Here is an 18,666-nt window from a genome sequence, read left to right on the forward strand (position 1 = left end):
AATCCTTATATGGCCAAACGAGACCCACCCACATACAAAAGAAGGGTATTATTCAGCATGGCGAAATGCAGGGTCCTACTAGACATGAAGGGAAAGCATATTTTCAATAATTAATATCTTTCTCCCTTAGAAAAGGATTTCTTTGGAGAAGGAATGGTGTGTGGGTGGAGTGGACCATCCATTAGAACAACCAGAAGAGATTCAACAAGTAAATATGCAGTCTGAATTTAAAACCACAGTAAAGACCTGTCTCTTCAGGCAAGCCTAACCAGATGATTTTGAAATTACACATCTTAAATTATAAATTATAAATGTTAAATTATGTGCGGTCTTTTAAAATATGTGTATGTTCTTTAGATGTTTTGACTGGGTTATATGTTCCAATTGGCTGTATATGTTGTATTTTTTATATGTTGGTGTTCACCACCTCGATCCATGGGGAGATGTGGGTATGAAATATTAACAACAGCAACAACAGCAACTAAAGATTAGCCACTATAACTACTAGCAGAAGCAATTCCCATTTGTAGCTCTATTTTACATAAGTAATCATGGCCCTGTATCACCCTAACTTAATCTTTGTCTTTCTATCTCTTTTATTTAGTCTACCAATTCCTTTGAAGTCATAGCAGCTGCATATTTTCATATATTAAAACAGGAGAAAGGAAATAATTTGGGCTAAGCAGTGTATTTTGCTTCTAAATCTACCATGCTTCCCCATTCTGCTATAGCAAGTCCAATCTTTTACTGATGAATTCATTTCATCCCTAAATCCCCTCCTTTATTTTCTGTATACCAGGCAGCATAGCTAATAGGCAGAGAGAAAACAAACACATGTTTTGGCACTACTATTTTAAAAGAAAATACGCTATTGGAATGTGTTGGGGGCCCTAATCTGGAGATGGCGTGTGAAACCCTACAGAAGAGTACGCTTCTTCCAGAGCTAAATCCTCGAGGCATTTTTTTTACTGCTGAATAAAAATGGATTAACGTGAACTGTGATTGTGAAGCGTTAGTGCCAGCTGCAACTGAATCTGACAACATAATCTTGGCATGTTACTAGGGAGACACAAATATATCTATGTACCAAATGCCCACCATTCTGCCAACAAGCAAGCTTAGCTTCAAATGCTTGGGAGAAAAAGGGCTCATTGGACATAGCTGTGCTGGCACTGTCCCCAGTAAGGACTGTTCCTTCTCACACAATGATTCCTTTAGTCCTGAATTTTCTACAATTGCACTGAAAATTGTTCATACCAAAAACTCTGTATTTGTCGTGTTCACACTATCTTGGTGACTTGAAAGCACACAGCAATAGCCATGACCTAAACAGCTTGGTGAAGTAATCAACATGGCTGAACAAACAATATTAATTGGGTGGGTGGGGGGAATGCACGAATAAACTGAAGTTTTATAAAATCTTGTGGTCACAGCATTCTGTGTGTCATACCTTTGGTTCTATATAGGGTAAAGGTAAAGGTTTTCCCTTGACATTAAGTCTAGTCGTGTCCGACTCTGGGGATTGGTGCTCATCTTTATTTCTAAGCCAAAGAGCCGGCGTTGTTCGTAGACACCTCCAAGATCATGTGGCCAGCATGACTGCATGGAGCACTGTTACCTTCCTACCTACTGATCTCACATTTGCATGTTTCCAAACTGCTAGGTTGGCAGAAACTGGGGCTAAGTTCACCCCGCTCCCGGATTCAAACTGTTGACCTTTTGGTCACCAAGTTCAGCAGCTCAGCGGTTTAATCTAACGGGGCTCCTTGGTTCCACATATATATATATATATATATATATATATATATATATATATATATATATATATACATACATACACACACACACACACATACACACACACACACACACACACACACACACACACACACACTACTGTTTACTCCAGAGCTTTCTAAATTGTGACACAATACGTTTGTATGTTGGCTGTAGTGTGTAGGTGTGCCATGGAACCTTGGAAATGTATGTTATTTTGCAAATCATATATATATTTAAAAATATAAACATACTTTTCTGAAGTCCAAAACTCCTGGAGGGCCAAAGTTAGCCCATGTCTGATCTAAAAACAACTTAAAAAGAAGTGTATACCTTCCTCCAGAGCTATAATTTTCACTTTGCAAGTATAATCTGCAAAGGAATGAGTTCAAAAGATGTATACAATCAACCTACTGAGACAGCAAACATGGGAATTTGCTCTAGCTTTTTACATTGAAGGCCACAAGGAATTATGGCATATGTATAGAGTAGAACTATTTCGTTGAAAAATAACTTAAAAGTAATCCTAATTAAGTAAATAATTCAAAAAAAATGGGGGAGGTAGTCAATGGAGGATTAGTTAGAAAAATTGATATTTTATAGATTGCTTTACAAATAAAACAATGTGATGGTCCCAATATAATTATATTTTTATAAGGCCAAATGTTTTAGACTATTTAAACTACAATCAGTTTCTAAATCCACAGGATCACTCAGTAATAGGATGTAATGAAATGTCCAGTTTTCACTGGAGAATGTGATGTCTTCAGCCAAATAAATAGGCTTGTAAGTTGATTGATCATTGCAGTCATAGTGAAAAGGCAGACACATATGTAAAACAACCACATCTTTTAATAGAAAGCAACAAACATGCAAATAGCAGGTATAGAAATTTATTTGAATCAATGTTTTCTCTATAAGGTAAGTTATATTAAACATCGATCCAACCTCCCATTTTTGCAAGTTAAGGGAAAATATTGCACTTTGCGTTTTCTAGCACCCCTCATCCATGACAAAACATTTTAAAAACGTTTTGCTTATTTTACTTGCACCCTTGCAAGTCATGCACACATTCATTCGAAATCGAAATGTTAGGTTACCCCAAAAGCAAAACCTTAAAATTGCACTAAAGCTTTGTAAGGAAAAATATAATTCATGACGTATACAAATTTCATGACGCCTAGGTGAATTCCATGGAAGAGCCAATCACTCTTCATCTTCATTCTCATTCTCTTGGCCAGACCCTTCAGAACGGTCGCCTTCCAGCCGGTCTGTAAGACACAGATACAATTTTAAAAGAGCCTTTAAACAAATTTCAACAAAAAAATTAAAGCATTTTTCCCACTTTAGAGTACAAAATTACAAAATACTCTGCTCCAACCACAATCCTACACATACTGCCTGGTAAAGGAATGAGTAGAAATACATAAAATGCATCAGGAATACTTTCTATGTAAGAGAAATATAACCAGACTAACAATATGAACTGCAATTACAAATTCTATGCTGAAGTAGCAGGGGACAGCAGCAAGTTAGTATAATTTAACACAGAAGAGAGGAACGTCAACTGAACTATTAATTTTTGAGGGTGGAAGAAAAGCTCACGAAAGATTTTCTTTCCTATGTGACAGTATTTAGACATGTATTTATACTGTGACAGTATTTAGACATGTATTTATACTGTTCTAAGAAGAAAATAGTTTTTTTAAAAGCTAGGAAAATGTAAAATGTGTAAAAATAATGTATTTTGTATTAGAAATCCAGCCACAAGTGGTACCAAAGTCTTCCTACCTGCCCTTATATGGTTCAAAGAGGCCAACATCCTTAACATAAAAGAAGCTGGAACAGTTATTGTGTTTCTGGTTTCTTCCAACATTAATTCATTTCGAGTTATAACCTAAAGCGGGAAAGATCAGAGTTGTTAGTGAGCAAATTTTAATACAGTGTTTCCCCCATTAATCATGTCCAAGTGAAACACTGTTCTTTTCTAAAAGATCAATTACACTTAATGGTGTTTCAAAACATGCCACATACATTTTATAACTAATAATAATGTTCTCTCTATAAACTAGTATTTTCATGATAGGAGATCCTTCCAACCCACACATAGATACTAGTGGTGTAAACAAAACATTAACTTTCTTAAAGTAATCTAAATGTCACCGGGATGACTATATGAAGAAGAAAAACCAGTTAAGAAACAAAAATCAAATGCAAAAGATCAATTTACCTCATCAGCAAGTTTCCGATTAAAAATCTTGGACTCTTCTAGTGGTGACCAAATTTTTATATCATAATCAATACCTGATGAAGCTAGAACTAAACAATAGATTAAAATGAATTAGAAAGCTGGTAAGCTCTACAAATGCAGTAACACTTGATGATTGACATTGTTTATTATATCCCCTCAATTTATCAAAATAATTTCATTTTTTAATTTATTATCATAACCAGCTAAGGACTTCCAATCACTGGCCTGAACCCAACTGCTAGTTTCAACTAGAACAGACTAATCTGAATCAAATGGCTGATTTTTAATGGCATATAATTTTGGTAGATCCTGTGTGAAGCATCCAACATTCAAAGATTTCTCTACAAACTATTTATCAAGATGTGTATTAAAATAGAAACAATCTCACTTGGGTCAAATGGATGTGGCTGCAGACAATTCACTACATGATTATCTGCTTCCAGCAGCATTAGATGTTCAGCAGTGTGCCGATCCCAGATGAAAATATGTCCACAATCGGAGCCACTCATAACAAAATTGGAACCCCAGAAATTGGCTTCTTTTATCTAGAGGAAAACATTTATTTTAAAATGAAAAAATATCTCAAACATATTTTTATTATGGTTGGCATCTATAATTGAGACATGGAAAGTAAGGCTTTCATATTATTTTTTGAAAGACACATTGATTATACTTGATCATAATTCTAGCATATCGATCAGCATGAAGGTGGGTGAAACATGGTCCTGTAGGCAGCACTGGGCTCCCCTCTAAATTCTTATAGCCTGAAAAAATGGGTCCAAAAAGGACAATTGTATTCTCTAAAGCAGTGGTTCCCAATTTTTAGCCCTTCTGATATTTTTGTCTTCTATTCTCAACATTTCTGACCACTGGCCAGACTCTGCAAGCTGGAAATATCTGCAACCTGGAAATCCAAAATATATGGAGATCCAAAGGTCACTTCTCCATTATTACACTATTATTATTCTTTCTTTTTCATTACAAGGATCTGAATCCAAGTGCTACATCCAACCACAACTGGCCCATTGAAACAACTCATGCATAGTCTAAGACAGCAATTACGTATATCACATGGATTCAGTGGGTCTACCCTGGTTGGAACTAGCAACGACATATAAACCAAAGTCAGCATATACTGCTCTCACCTAACCCAGTCCGTGTAACGCATGTTTAGCATAAACTATAATAAAACCTTTGTAACAAATAATTTACCATTGTCCTGGAGTTCCGATGACCTTTATAAACCATTTTTATTAAAGGGCGTCTAATATTCAGTGTTTCCAATTCCTCCATCTCTTTTCTCTCTTTTCTTCGCCTGAAAAGTTCCTGGATGCGAGCAACAGCAGATCGTCTATGGATTATGAATAGAAAGACCATAATTGTTAAAAAATATAATGTGGTCTGCAAACATGTGCACACTTTGCTTAAATCTCACTGAATTTGAGATTTTAGGAGCCTGGATGTGTGAAAAACATTAAAGATTCCTGTCTACCAAAGCAACATGTACCTTTCACACATTATGAAGCAAGTGATTCTATCCTCTCCTGTAAAAAGGGGGTGGATGCTGAGGGCAGAACATGCAGAAGTTTCGCTTTACATTAGGAGTAAGCAACTGAGTGAGCACAATGTTCTGCTTTGACATATTTTAATGCTGCACAGACTGGTGCTGCAGACTGGCAAAATATTTTTTAAAAAATCTAGAAGTGTCTGGAACTCCATTTCTGATTTGAAAAAAAATGTATTTTTTGATCTTGAGTGAAGCTTACAACTTATTTCAAATGTGAATTGCTGCTTAAAGCTTTTAGTAGGGAAAAAGAGTAGCCTATGGAGTTTGCATTAGTCAAGGGACACAAAACAGCCTCAGGTCCCACGGTTTGCCCACTCCTGCTTTAACTCTTACACAAAGTGCCAATAGCCCACTTCAGCATCAGCTAAAATGTGAGATAGCCTGAGCTGCTTTCAAGCACAGTTCTCCTATTAACTGTCTAAAATGTTATAGTTGCATTTACTGAAAATTATTATGATTAATTCTACAGAACCATATTTTTCACATAGAATTAGATATTCCTTCCTCATTTCAGGACTGAGCAGAAGTCAGACTAGAATCTTCTGATAACTCTCCAAATTTGATGTACAGTAATAAGGAATTGATTGCCAACTGTTGATAATGGCAACTACAAAATAACCCTTCCTTGCAATGTATACAACTGGATTTTTTTTTTAAAAATGGGGAAGGGAATGACTAGGAGTTCATTTTTGTGCTTGTATTAATTATATGTACCTTGGATTTATTACAGTAGGATATTGGGACTAGGATGTTGAGCCAAAGCCTTCACAGAAGAGGTGGAATTGTAGGAGAGATTTGGAAAAAAGAATCAAACGTCATTGTGTGAAGGAGTTCCAGGCATCCCACACAATGAGACAGAAAGTGCATAAGCATTTCAAGAAGCAGATGGCAGCTGAAAATGATCGAATTGGATAAGTGAAAGGTATCAGTATGACTGTGATGGGATAATAACAACCGAGAGATGAAGAGGCCAAGTCCATTAAATGCTTTGAAAGTGAGGATGAGAAACTGTGCAGGATTCTGACGTAGACAATATAAGAGTGAAGGGTTTTAAGGAGAGGAACATATGGTAAGAGTGAAAGGAGAGGTAAATAATTGTTGCAGCAACTTAAAAGAAAAACAGAAGCTCAGAAAGAAGAATATTGTACTTGTCAAAAATACAAATGGCCAAGACATACACCAAATTCTTTGCTAAGCAGATGGGAATAAATATCCATTTTTAAACAATGCTATAAAGAGGAAAACAATACATTCTAGTGATTAAATGAACATGTGTAGATAAGAGAAAGGAAGCGAAGTCAAGGAGAAAACAAAGGCTTCATGCCTTACCATAGGATGACTGGTGGCACTGTCCATGGAAGAGGAGAATACAATAGAACAAGGAGTGGAGGGCATTGGAGAAAAGATGAGAAACACAATCTTGGACATATTCAGCTTGAGGTGGTAATACGCATACAATTGGAATTACTTGTGGTGTTATAGGGAGAAAGTTCTGTGTTAAGAGAGACAGATGGGTGTCATCTGCTCGTAGATGATGTTGAAAGCCTAGGATGTGATGAATTACCCAGTGCATTTGCAAACAATAAAAGAGGACCAAGAATTGAGTCCTCCTAGACGCTGCTTCTAACTAAACATAAAGAGCTCTATTCAAATGTCTATGCTGGGATAGTAAACTTTTTTTTTACATAGAGTATAATCTGTATATTGAGAAACTTTCAAAGATGCAATCTTAATGTAAAAAAATTAGTGGTGTCTACTTTATGTGAGAAGACTATGAATGTTTATTCCTGAACAATATTTCTCAGATGATATGGCATATTTCTTAAATCAGAAGCTGGGAGGTTATTCTTGTTCACTATGATCTATGGACCTGTTTTAAACATGAATGTTTATATTATATACAAAGTAGCTTTGAACAAAAACCATGGAATACCTAAATGTTGTTTATTTTATCTTCATGCATGACATGAAAGTGGCTAATTAGGACCAACTGAAAAAGGACCAATATTGACTAATGTATATGTTATGTCTTGGAGTGGTGACAAGAAACCATGGAAGCGCTTATAAAGATGGAAAGGAAGCTTATTTATTATTATTTTTTAAAAATCCAGATTAGTTATTCAGACAGAAAGAAATAAATGGTTAAAAAAGCCCAACACAATATGATTCTAATGAAAGCAAAAAATACAGAAAGAACTGTAAACATTCCTTTTCTAGAGAGGCAAATGTCTAGAAGCATTCAGCTCTTGCTGAAGTACATGAAGTGGAGATTGTCATAATAGCAAACCCTCAATAAAAATATCAGACTGAAATACATCACTGGGGATAGTGAGTTGTCTTTCAATGACACTATTTCACTGACCTATTTGAACTGTTGTCAGCTATGTTCGACAAGCAACACTATTTGTATTTGCATGACTGAAGATGCACTATTTATATTTATATTAATAAACAAGTTGGCTCTATTCATTTTTTTAAAAGCCTATTTCCTGAATTGGACAACATTTGCACAATTACATGATCTAGGGAGAAAGTATACTCATATATCTATGTGATCTTGGAATTGTGTAAACTATTTGAAATAGTCCAAATTGTATAAAACAATATTATAAATAAAAGTGTATGGAGTACCGGGGGGGGGGGGGGGTGATGCCATTACCAACATTGTATCCTCAGTTTTTCTTTAACACATTTTCCCTCCCTTCATTCAAATTCACCATTTACTCCTCAATAACTTCACTCCACACTTGATAAACCTCTTGAAGAAAGTCTTCCGGACCATAAGTTATGAACTCAAAAAGGCCAAAATGTTGAGACTTCCTAATGATCCTGCTATGATGCTGAAAAAAGAACTAGGTTTTCAGTGAAAACACATGGCTTGTAAGTACGCTCTATGTAGGGTTGCCTTTGAAGACTGTTTGGAAGCTTCAAATGGTCCAACGGACGGCAGCCAAATTGCTCACTAGAGCGGCGTGCAGAGAGCATACAACTCCTTAGTTACACCAGCTCCACTGGCTGCTAGTCTGCTGTCGAGCACAATTCAAAGTGCTGATTTTAGCCTATAAAGCCCTAAACAGTTCTGGCTCAGCTTACCTGTCTGAACATATCTCTCCCTGTGAACCATCTCGGAGATTAAGATTGTCCGGGGGAGCCCTGCTTTCAGTCCTGCCCCCCTCGCAGGCACGACTGGTGGGAACAAGAGACAGGGCCTTCTCAGTGGTGGCCCCTTGGCTATGGAACTCCCTCCCCAGTGATATTAAATTAGCCCCCTCCTTCCTAGAAGAAAGATAAAAAACTTGGCTGTGGGATCAGGCTTTTAATCAATAGGGCAGTGCAGTAACAGATCTTGAAAATATGGAATGGACTATGGAAAGGCCTGGATTATGACTATGGATGGTGTGATTTTAATTGTAATTTTTAAAATGTTTAATATTGTCTGTTTTTAATTAATTTAATTTTAACATCTGTATTATATGTTTTAAGGCATTGAATAATTGTCTCCATGTAAGCTGCCTTGAGTCCCTTTCGGGGTAGAGAAAGGCAGGGTAGAAATAAAGCAAATAAATAAATAAATAAATAAATACATGGGTTAGGGAGCAGAATATTACCAGAATGCAGCTCTAAAAGCTTCCAAAGATCTCTGCACAGATGCAGAACAAACCATACATGCAATTCAATGAGACCAAAAAGAATTATCTGTTATATCTGTACTGAATGCAGGTCTCCAGAATTAGAATGCTTAAATGACTGAAACTGCAAGGTTTTCAATATTCTTCTTAAATAACATGAGCACCTGAAGGTAGGGGGAAAGAACAACATAATACTAACCTATGTCCTACTCCTCCACGAAACCGTGCCCCAGGTATAAGGACAGGATCATCATCACTATCATCAGTTTCTTGAAAGGCAGAACTTCTTGTCGATGATTCTTCATGAGAAGCAAGCCCTGAGGAATCAGGCTGGGACTGAAGTTCATTATTTGTATTATTTGGGTTGGCAGTAGACTCAGCACTTTGTTGACTCAAAGTTTCTTGCTCTTCCATATCTTTGTTTGACAAACCTTCCCCTGGAACCTGGCAGGTTAAGTCAAGATGAGGATAATTTCCTTCTTCGATATTACTTTCAGGTTGGTCAGACGTATCAACAACTGATAAAAAAAATAATGACATTAAGTCAATCACTACACAACACTTTATGCTTGAGAGTGTTATTAAAACTTTATGTAAGTGTGTAGGAACACTGCAGAGCTATGGACTGTTCATGAAGAGTTATATTCAAATATTTTGAGAAACTAAGGATAAAGTTTGCTACAGTCAAGTTTTGATTTCTATGCATTCATTTTCACAAATACATTGTATTCCAAGCAATTCACTGCCTAGATAAAATACTACAACAGCCATAATACATTTTAAACGCACTGCAACCAAACAGTGGTAAACAGAGAAGATTAACAGAATACCCTAGGATGGTCTGAAGGCTAACAGCAATTATTTTACATACCAGATTGCGGTGTTACGTTTTCATGTGCAGATGCCAATTCTTCATAATTTTCTTCTTGGGATTCCTCAGGGATTTCTAAAAGTCAAGAGTTTAAAATGTTACACAAATACTGAAGGTGGTCACCAGTAATATTTAGCTTCCTATCATGTAGTTCATTAGGCTTTAGAAAGCTATCTAAATCTGTTATATTTCATACACTGAGTAATAAATATAATGTATCAAAAATGCATCATACCCTGGTTGCAATCTTCAGTCTATTAATGAAGGACAATTTGCATGCACTACTGAAGATAGGAAAATATAGTTTCCTTATTTTGGCCACTTTGAATCTCATTTGGCAGAGGAAAAGCAGGGTATAAATACCAATACTAATACTAGTAATACTTCCTTTGTAGTTGTCATTCCAACAATGTGTTGTAATTGTATTAGAATTGCGTGGTTGGTGAATGAGTGTTTAGTTCAGTTGCAAAAATAAGATGTGAAATGGGAAAAATTAAAATCAAACAGTCACAAAATTATTTACATATCAGAAAAAAGATTTGATACCATTTTTGTACAATTATATTTTTTGGTATATTTAACACGTAAAAATTAACAAGAGATTAATATAAGATTGGTTTTCATATTTCATCCATGGTCTGGATTAACCACAGGATATATAAGACAGCATACAAAAAAATTGAAGACCATTTCTATTATTGAACCACAATTTCCATGTGATGTTTCAAACTAAGCATAATTTCAAAAGAAGGTTGTGCTATAAGAGAAACAGTGATAGTAATATCACTTGGCAAGCAAAAACATATTACATAAATCCTAAAACCTGAACATTTATGCTGATCTCCAGCATGGTGAGCTTTTTAAAACAAAAGCATGGCATGTGAGCCTTGGAGAACCATGAAAACAGATATCGTATGCTACAAAAAGATAAGACACAACCTAGCCACAATGGCAATACATTGCAACATCTTACTTGATTCTTCACTCTCTGGTGTGGGTGCTTCTGAACTCTGGGTTCTTAGGGATTCTTCTGGACCTTCGGTTTTACTGTAATTTCCACTCCCTCTGGAACTTGAAGCTGTGCTGCTCCTGATATAACAACAGGTAATAGATGCATATATGTGCCTTAGGTAATTTTATCTTACTGTTCAAAATTGTTTTTAAGTCAGTGTACAAAGTACAGTTAAAATCTAACTAAACAACTTACAATAACACAAATACAAAAACAAAGCTAAAATTATTAGACAATAAAGCAGAATAAAACACAAACAAGACTAAAAAGTCACAAATAAAATGTCAGTGGGAACAACAAGGGCATCAGTCAGAGCTTAAATCTTATCAGAGTTGGAGTCAGGCAAGATTCTAGAAGACTGCATTTTACAGATATGTTCCATCACAAAGATGGATTTCAAGGCCATGCCAAGAAACATATTTAATTTCCTGAATACTCACTGAATAAAGTGGGTTTTACTTCTGAGCAAACATGCATTAGATTGCAGAAGACATTATACTTATAAACTAATGTGGTTGCATTTGAATAGAAATTTGATGTAAACCTTCCATTATGTAATTAATTGCTTGATACGATTTTACTATATTTTTTGCCCACAATATTATTATTTTTACTTATAACACCTATCAAGGATTTAAAATAAAGTAAGCAATAAATATATAAAATTTAAATTGAAGTAATTCTCATATTTTAGTATAATTCTTTTCTGCACAGACAAGTTCTATTTTCTATAGTTTCTAAAAACAGCAATGTCATCACTATATATAAAGCAGAAAACTATGTGTAAGCTATAAAATTGTAAAATCTAATAGTGTTACAACTTAAGATAATTTACATAGGGAGGGAAAGGAACTCATACCATTCATCAGTGAAGTCCAACTTTATTGTGCTTGTAGTTGTCCCTTCCGTACTGTAATGTAAACTTAAAACGGGTTCACCTGTTCCTGCCCGTGGACTTGCCTTTTCATCATCTGAAAACCAAGTGTTGTTGAACATGAACACATCACATTATTCAGAGAGACTATCAGTGTGAAAGGGATTATCTTTATTCTAGCAACAGCTTCACTGAAAGTATCATTCAATACTAAAGACTGGATTATCCATGCTACTGTATCTCTAGTTTCTTTTTATGGCTGTGAAAGCTGGACAGTGGAGAAAGATGACATGAAGACAATCAATTCATTGAAATGTGCCAGAGAAGGTTTTATGGATACTATGAACTGCTAAAAAGACAAAGAAAATAGTTTCTAGAGCAAATCAAGCCTGAACTCTCCCTAAAAGCCAAGATTACTAAATTGAGATTGCCAGATTTAGGACATATCACAGTAAGACATGACTCACTAGAAAATACAACAGAGTGCTAAGTAGTAAAAATAGGAGAAAAGAATACAATTTAAAATATTTAGTTACTCAGATAATTCAAATGACCTACATGTATCTGGCTATTCTTTAAAAAGATAATTGAGGGCCTCCGATTGGAAATCTTAGAATCCTTAAGTTATGCACGCCGCAACTATGTTAAGGACTGTTCCAGTTGTATTAATCCCATTCTGGGAGGGAGGCATCTGGCATAAATTCCCATTTTTAAAAAGAAAAGGACAAAAATACCTTTTCATTTTTCAAGGCCTCTAAAAATTGCTTCAACCAGCTTCTTGGTGCTGTTTTTATTATGATTTTACCTTTGTTTTTTAATTACTGATGCTGCTTTAGTTGATTCTTTCAATTGCTAACACAGCTGCACTTGCCATCCTTACTTAAGGTAAGGATAATACCCTATATACTCATACATAAATCTAGAAATTTTAGTCAAAAAAATCACCTTGGTCAGCAGTCAATGAGAGTATTGTACCCTAACTCTTATTTAAAAAGGAATAAGCCCCTTCTTTGAGTACGGTGGCAAAAGGAAAGAGCGTAGTCCACTTCAGGAAACCTACCAGAAGCAATGAACCCTTCAACTGTGGCACTGCTTCTTCCTTTTTTGAATGTCTTGGTGGGGAAATAGGGGGTGGCCAGAGGTGGCTGGTTACCTAATATGACTTTGGTGCTTTCCACTCTCTGTGGAATGACCCTCGACTTATCCATGCATCATATCAATATCCATAATTCTTACTTTAAAATCTGTCCTAATGTATAAGCCAACTTATACACAAGTATATATGGTAAATATGAACAGAAGAGTTCACATGCTATTTTGAATTGTTAAATCAGATTTTAACATTACAAGCTAACTAGAAAAGACATCTAATCTAACTGATAAATATCAGGAAAGGGTTCTTATTAAAGAGGGAGAACAAATATAGAAAAAAGAAGCAATGGACCCTGGTGTTTATTCTTCCTCATACTCCCAAGTCTGTGCCCATATTCTGGTTAACTTAACTAAGTCTTCAGTTTCTGAATCAGACACCATCTTGCAGCTGGGTACCAGCTTGCAAATTAGATCTCGTTTTCTACTGCTTTAGAGACTAGGACCTGGTGTAACGGATTCAAATTGCAGGAAAAGAGATTCCATCTGAACATTAGGAAGAACTTCCAGACTACAAGAGCTTTTCAGCAGTGGAATATTCTGCCTCAGATTGTGGTGGAGTCACCTTCTCTGTATGCTTTTAAGCAGAGGCTGGGTGGCCATCTGTTAAGAGTGCTTTGTTTGTATTTTCCTACATGGCATTCCCTTCCAACTCTACGAGGTGGGACTTGGAGGTGGGATCCAAATCCAAGTTGACCAAACAGAGCTCCTATAAAAACCACAAGCCACAGGAATAAGCAGGAAGTTTTCCAAACATTCAGTCTGTTAGGGTTAGAACTACTGCAGAACAATCTCCCCGCCCATATACTAGCCAAATGCTCCATTAATGATAACATGGCTGAGGCTGATTAAATTGTTTTGAATGAATGAGAGGCTCACCAAAACCAACAGCGCACCCTGATCCTAATTCCCATCAGAGATATCTATGATGGTGATCAAAGTTGTTTCTGTTCCAAAAACAGGGGAAAAGATGGGGAAGAGTCCTAATATTCAGACTCATTCAAGAGGGTATAATGCTCCCTTGCTAATTACTCATTCTAGGAAGAGAATACTGGAAATTGGCTACAAATTGTGTTTTAAAAATCCCTTTTCCACCTGGATTCTGCTCCTTCTTCTGTGCTTATTTTTCCATCTGTAATTCAGTAACCTAGTCTTTTACTGCTATTAAAACTGTATCTCACTAACTGATTTTACCTATACTTTTCTCTACCTTCTCCATGAAGCATTAAAATGAATGCTAACTGACACAGTATTCTCACTGTGCTAAACATGTTGGAGAATACAGGGTAGTATCCAGCTTTTTGGACGCTACCAAATTTAACTTTCAATAAATGATTAAGAATTTATTTTAAAGTATTTTTGTTACACTATTTCAGACACATGTTCTTAAAAACAAGCCCCACAGAATTTAATAAGACATATTCCCAAGATACTGCACATAGGGTTGCAGTCATAAAGATGTTAAAACACTCTTTACATAAGTCATAGCAAAGAAGGTACTTTCAGTTTTCATTTTCCTAGGAGTGGAATGTTGATGTGTTAATAATTTCCATTTCACCAAGGGTGACAAAAATCCTTAAATGACAATGATCAAATAAGGATTTTTAAACATGAAATGCAAAGCACTTTCTCATACTGATCACACTATGCAAATGAAATAAAAATGAAATTCACAAACAAAGATAAACCTTAATAACAAAACTGGGTTGGAATACTAGCTTTACATTATGCCGTGATACAATATAAAAAGCCTAATTTACTTGTGGTATACACACGAATCAGTCCAAAGTTTGGTGATGTCACCCACATTCATATACAGCAAAGAAACCTCTCACACCTTAATGTAGTTTTTTATATATTCTCCACTGAACACCAGGAACACCTAAGATTTATGCAAATTATCAAAATCTCTCTGGTTTGGCGATTTCAAAGACTATTTCCTAACCTGAATTGTATCTGCCCTCAAGATTCACTTCTACTGCAATTGCACATAACTCTAACAGGGTACAGTAGAGTCTCGCTTATCCAACATAAATGGGCCGGCAGAACCTTGGATAAGCAAAAATGTTGGATAATAACGAGGGATTAAGGAAAAACCAATTAAATATCAAATTACGTTATGATTTTACAAATGAAGTACCAAAACAACAAATGGTTTACAACAAATGGACAGAAAAAGCAGGTCAATGTACACAGTAATGTTACGTAGTAATTACTGTATTTACAAATTTAGCACCAAAACATCGCAATGTATTGAAAACATTGACTACAAAAACATTGACTACTAAAAGGCAGACTGCATTGGATAATCCAGAAAGTTGGAAAAGCAAAGGTTGGATAAGCGAGACTCTACTGTATTTTGTATTTGCTGATAGTGAAGAAGAGATGTGCTTCCTTAATGTTTTGCTTCTCTTTTTTGCAAAAGAGAATTTTCAGTGAGGCCAAGAGTACCAAACATGTGTAACTGATTGTGAGAAGTATTTATTTCTGATAGAACTCAATTGCAATAGTCCACTGAACTAGTGTATTGTTGTCTTAATAACTTAATGTCGACCTAGATATGAGAAACACAAATCCCACCTATCTATACCGATGAAGACACTGTTATGCATAGAAAACTGACAACCGTACTTTAATATCCAAGATCTGGAAAACAATTATAAAATATTCCCATCAAATGGCTGGGCCGACCGGGCATTGGGGATATCCAGTTGCCAACCCTGGATGGCGAAGTGCTACGCCCGTCTTCACTAGTAAAGAGTCTGGGAGTCCTCTTGGACCCTTCATTGACGATGGAGGCCCAGGTCTCCGCCGTTACCAAAACTGCCTTTTTTCATCTTCGGCAGGCTAGACACTAGCCCCCTATCTATCTAGGGACAACCTGGCTACAGTGATCCAGGCTACAGTCATCTCGAGACTGGATTACTGTAATGCCCTTTACATTGGCCTTCCTGTGTCGGTGATCCGGAAGCTCAAATTGGTGCAAAATGCAGCTGCCCGGCTTCTTGCGGGAGTCCCGATAAGATGCCACATAACACCAATCTTACGGCAGCTGCACTGGTTACCAATTGAGCACCGGATCACTTTCAAAGTGATGGTGCTTACCTTCAAGGCCTTACATGGTCCAGGGCCGATGTACCTGAGGGACCGCCTCACCCCCTACAAACCCCAGAGATCCCTCTGTTCTGAGGACCAAGACCTGCTGGAAGTCCCCAGTTTTAAGACCTTGCGTCTAACTGCAACTAGACGCAGAGCCTTTTCAGTAGTGGCGCCATCTCTGTGGAACACCTTGCCACCTGAAGTCCGTGCCTTGCAGGACTTGTTGGCCTTCCGCAGGGCATGTAAGACACACCTGTTTCGGCAGGCTTTTGAGTTCTGTTGCTGATATTTTAAAAGGTGCTTTTAGGATGTTTTTAAGATTTTTTTAAAAGATGTTTTTAAAATGTTTTTTAAATTGTTGATTTTAGTCGGTTCTTGTAAGCCGCTCCGAGCCCTAGGGGAGTGGCGGCATATAAGTTTGGAAAAAAAAAATTAACCCTAAATGCATTGCCTTTTCTTCACCCATATGAAATTATACATTAGACCATACTATTCATGAAAGACTACAAATCAATGATATACAAATTTGATATATATTCAATGTTAAGCCATATTATTTAGATTATATGTTAAATGCTTTTCCGCTATAACCCCAAATAAGAAAGTTTGGAATTTAAGATGTGCAAATAAATATATGAACAAATAAATCAGAATGCCTCCAAAACAAGGCAATAAAATCTGCAATCCTGAATTTACCAGATAATGAGGCTTCTCAGTGGGTTCCTTCTTTATGCACATACTTACTGTGAATATTATCTGCATATTATTTTACACTGTGCACAGAAGAATACAGAGCAAGCCTTAAGCACACACCTACATCTTCCCCATGATCTCATGGCTCTTCAGCCATATACTGTACATACAAGTCCAACAAAAGTTGGCACTAAAACCACCGACCATTCATTTCCCATAGCATACAATTGAGAGCAGATCCTATCTGCATACTTTTTCACACATTCAGCATTTTAAAACAGTAAAAGCGGGATGGGGAACCTGTAAAATCTATAACCTGTGGCAGAGTAAGTGCCAAATGTCTTTGCTTCTTTTACTTCTGAGGGAAGATTTACATAGCTATGGTAAAGTTTTCTTTTTCACAATCATTACAATACGTTACTATGCTTTATGAACTCTCAGCATACTATTTAAAGAAATTATTTACATTGGCTATTAAAAGAAAAATACAAAGCATGAAGATAACAACTGTCGGGCTTCCTTTTCTTATGAATCAGCTTTTTCTAACAAGTTTGCTAAGCACCAATTTATACAGAAATACAGTTTAATGGACAGGAAGATGAGTTTTTGACTATGAACAAGATTTCCATTCCTGCACAATGGAAATGCTCATGATTTAAAATAATGTTACCTAGTGTAAAGTGAATTTGGTGCCAAAATATCAGATAACTAGAAGCCAAGATGTAGCATACCCATGGAATGATAAAAAGGGGTTGCAAAATATTTTCAGCTTTGGGTTATCTGAGCTCAAAAAACAGGATTATGAAGAAGGGGCCTCAAACCATACAACTATCCTACCCATACATTGCTCTACCAATAGAAAGGCCTCTTCCTTCTGACTAATGTAGAACAGCTGCTTAAAATGTCTCATTTCAGGCAAGACAAGGCAGTTTACTTTTCCTAGCAAAATTGCTAATATGGTTTTTAGACAGGCAAAGCATAGACACCTCCATCACAGGAAATGAATTAAAACCCAGTTAAAGATTGGGAACCACTAAATTAGTTAGTTCTTATAATGCCCTCAAGATGGACAGAATTAAAATCCATATTGCTACAGCTGAATATAAAAGAAGTCCATAATTTTGATTGGATTATATCATTCATTAACTACATTTAAGAAAAAAGTGTTAAGGAACTATTCAGCCAAATATTAGTTAATCTGTAACAGTGTGATGATAAACACCACCAGGTACAAAAAACAGGCAAGCAGCAACTGCATTCACCGTTTTGATCTTAGGGGGAAGCATCTCAGCAAACAATAGCAGCACAAACTATGTAACTACACCAGCTGCTTAATAAACCTTGACAAATGACAACCTGTAGGTTGAGGGTCCTGTGAGGAGCCCTTAGGGGAAGGCTGATCAGAGCTGCAGGACTGTTGTGCTGAACCCTCAGCTAGCTCTCGCTGTCTCTGCTGTTCAGCCTTCTTAAGCCTCAGGCGCTGCAGACCCCTACGGAGTATAGCTAACTCGGGCGCCATTAATTCTGACAGACAGGAAAAAAAGGGTGTAAAAAGAAACAGACATAGAACATAGGATAAAAAGAACATAAAGGCTAAAGTGTGAGGCAACAGATACCAAATAGAGGAATAAAAGCAGCAAATTTTCTTTTTTAAAAAAATAAAAAAACAGGTTACTAATATTCAGCTGGAATACAAAATGTGGGTTTAATTATAGGGATTGTGAAGTTCAATATTTAAGCTTCAT

General features: G+C 36.3%; 1 protein-coding gene across 7 annotated transcripts in view; it reads right to left on the reverse strand.

Annotated features, from left to right (window-relative positions):
• Positions 1–2,610: 2,610 nt before the first annotated feature.
• The window catches only part of dcaf6 (DDB1 and CUL4 associated factor 6), a 50,346-nt gene continuing 34,290 nt past the window's right edge, over positions 2,611–18,666 (reverse strand). For 3 of the 7 annotated variants that reach the window (XM_062974926.1, XM_062974925.1, XM_062974928.1), the window contains exons 11-21: positions 18,278–18,445; positions 11,966–12,077; positions 11,068–11,183; positions 10,095–10,169; positions 9,423–9,741; positions 8,688–8,870; positions 5,240–5,378; positions 4,416–4,572; positions 4,007–4,095; positions 3,568–3,673; positions 2,611–3,047 (exon numbers count right to left, since the gene is read on the reverse strand). In XM_062974926.1, coding sequence (XP_062830996.1) covers positions 2,983–3,047; positions 3,568–3,673; positions 4,007–4,095; positions 4,416–4,572; positions 5,240–5,378; positions 8,688–8,870; positions 9,423–9,741; positions 10,095–10,169; positions 11,068–11,183; positions 11,966–12,077; positions 18,278–18,445 — 1,529 coding nt within the window. In that variant the 3' untranslated portion in view covers positions 2,611–2,982. Of the gene's footprint in view, positions 3,048–3,567; positions 3,674–4,006; positions 4,096–4,415; positions 4,573–5,239; positions 5,379–6,923; positions 6,943–8,687; positions 8,871–9,422; positions 9,742–10,094; positions 10,170–11,067; positions 11,184–11,965; positions 12,078–18,277; positions 18,446–18,666 lie in introns of those variants that run through there. The other 4 variants (XM_003219129.4, XM_062974930.1, XM_062974927.1 and 1 more) reach the window with 3 other exon arrangements.

Source organism: Anolis carolinensis, chromosome 3 (genome assembly GCF_035594765.1).
Source record: "Anolis carolinensis isolate JA03-04 chromosome 3, rAnoCar3.1.pri, whole genome shotgun sequence".
Lineage (NCBI taxonomy): Eukaryota > Metazoa > Chordata > Lepidosauria > Squamata > Dactyloidae > Anolis > Anolis carolinensis.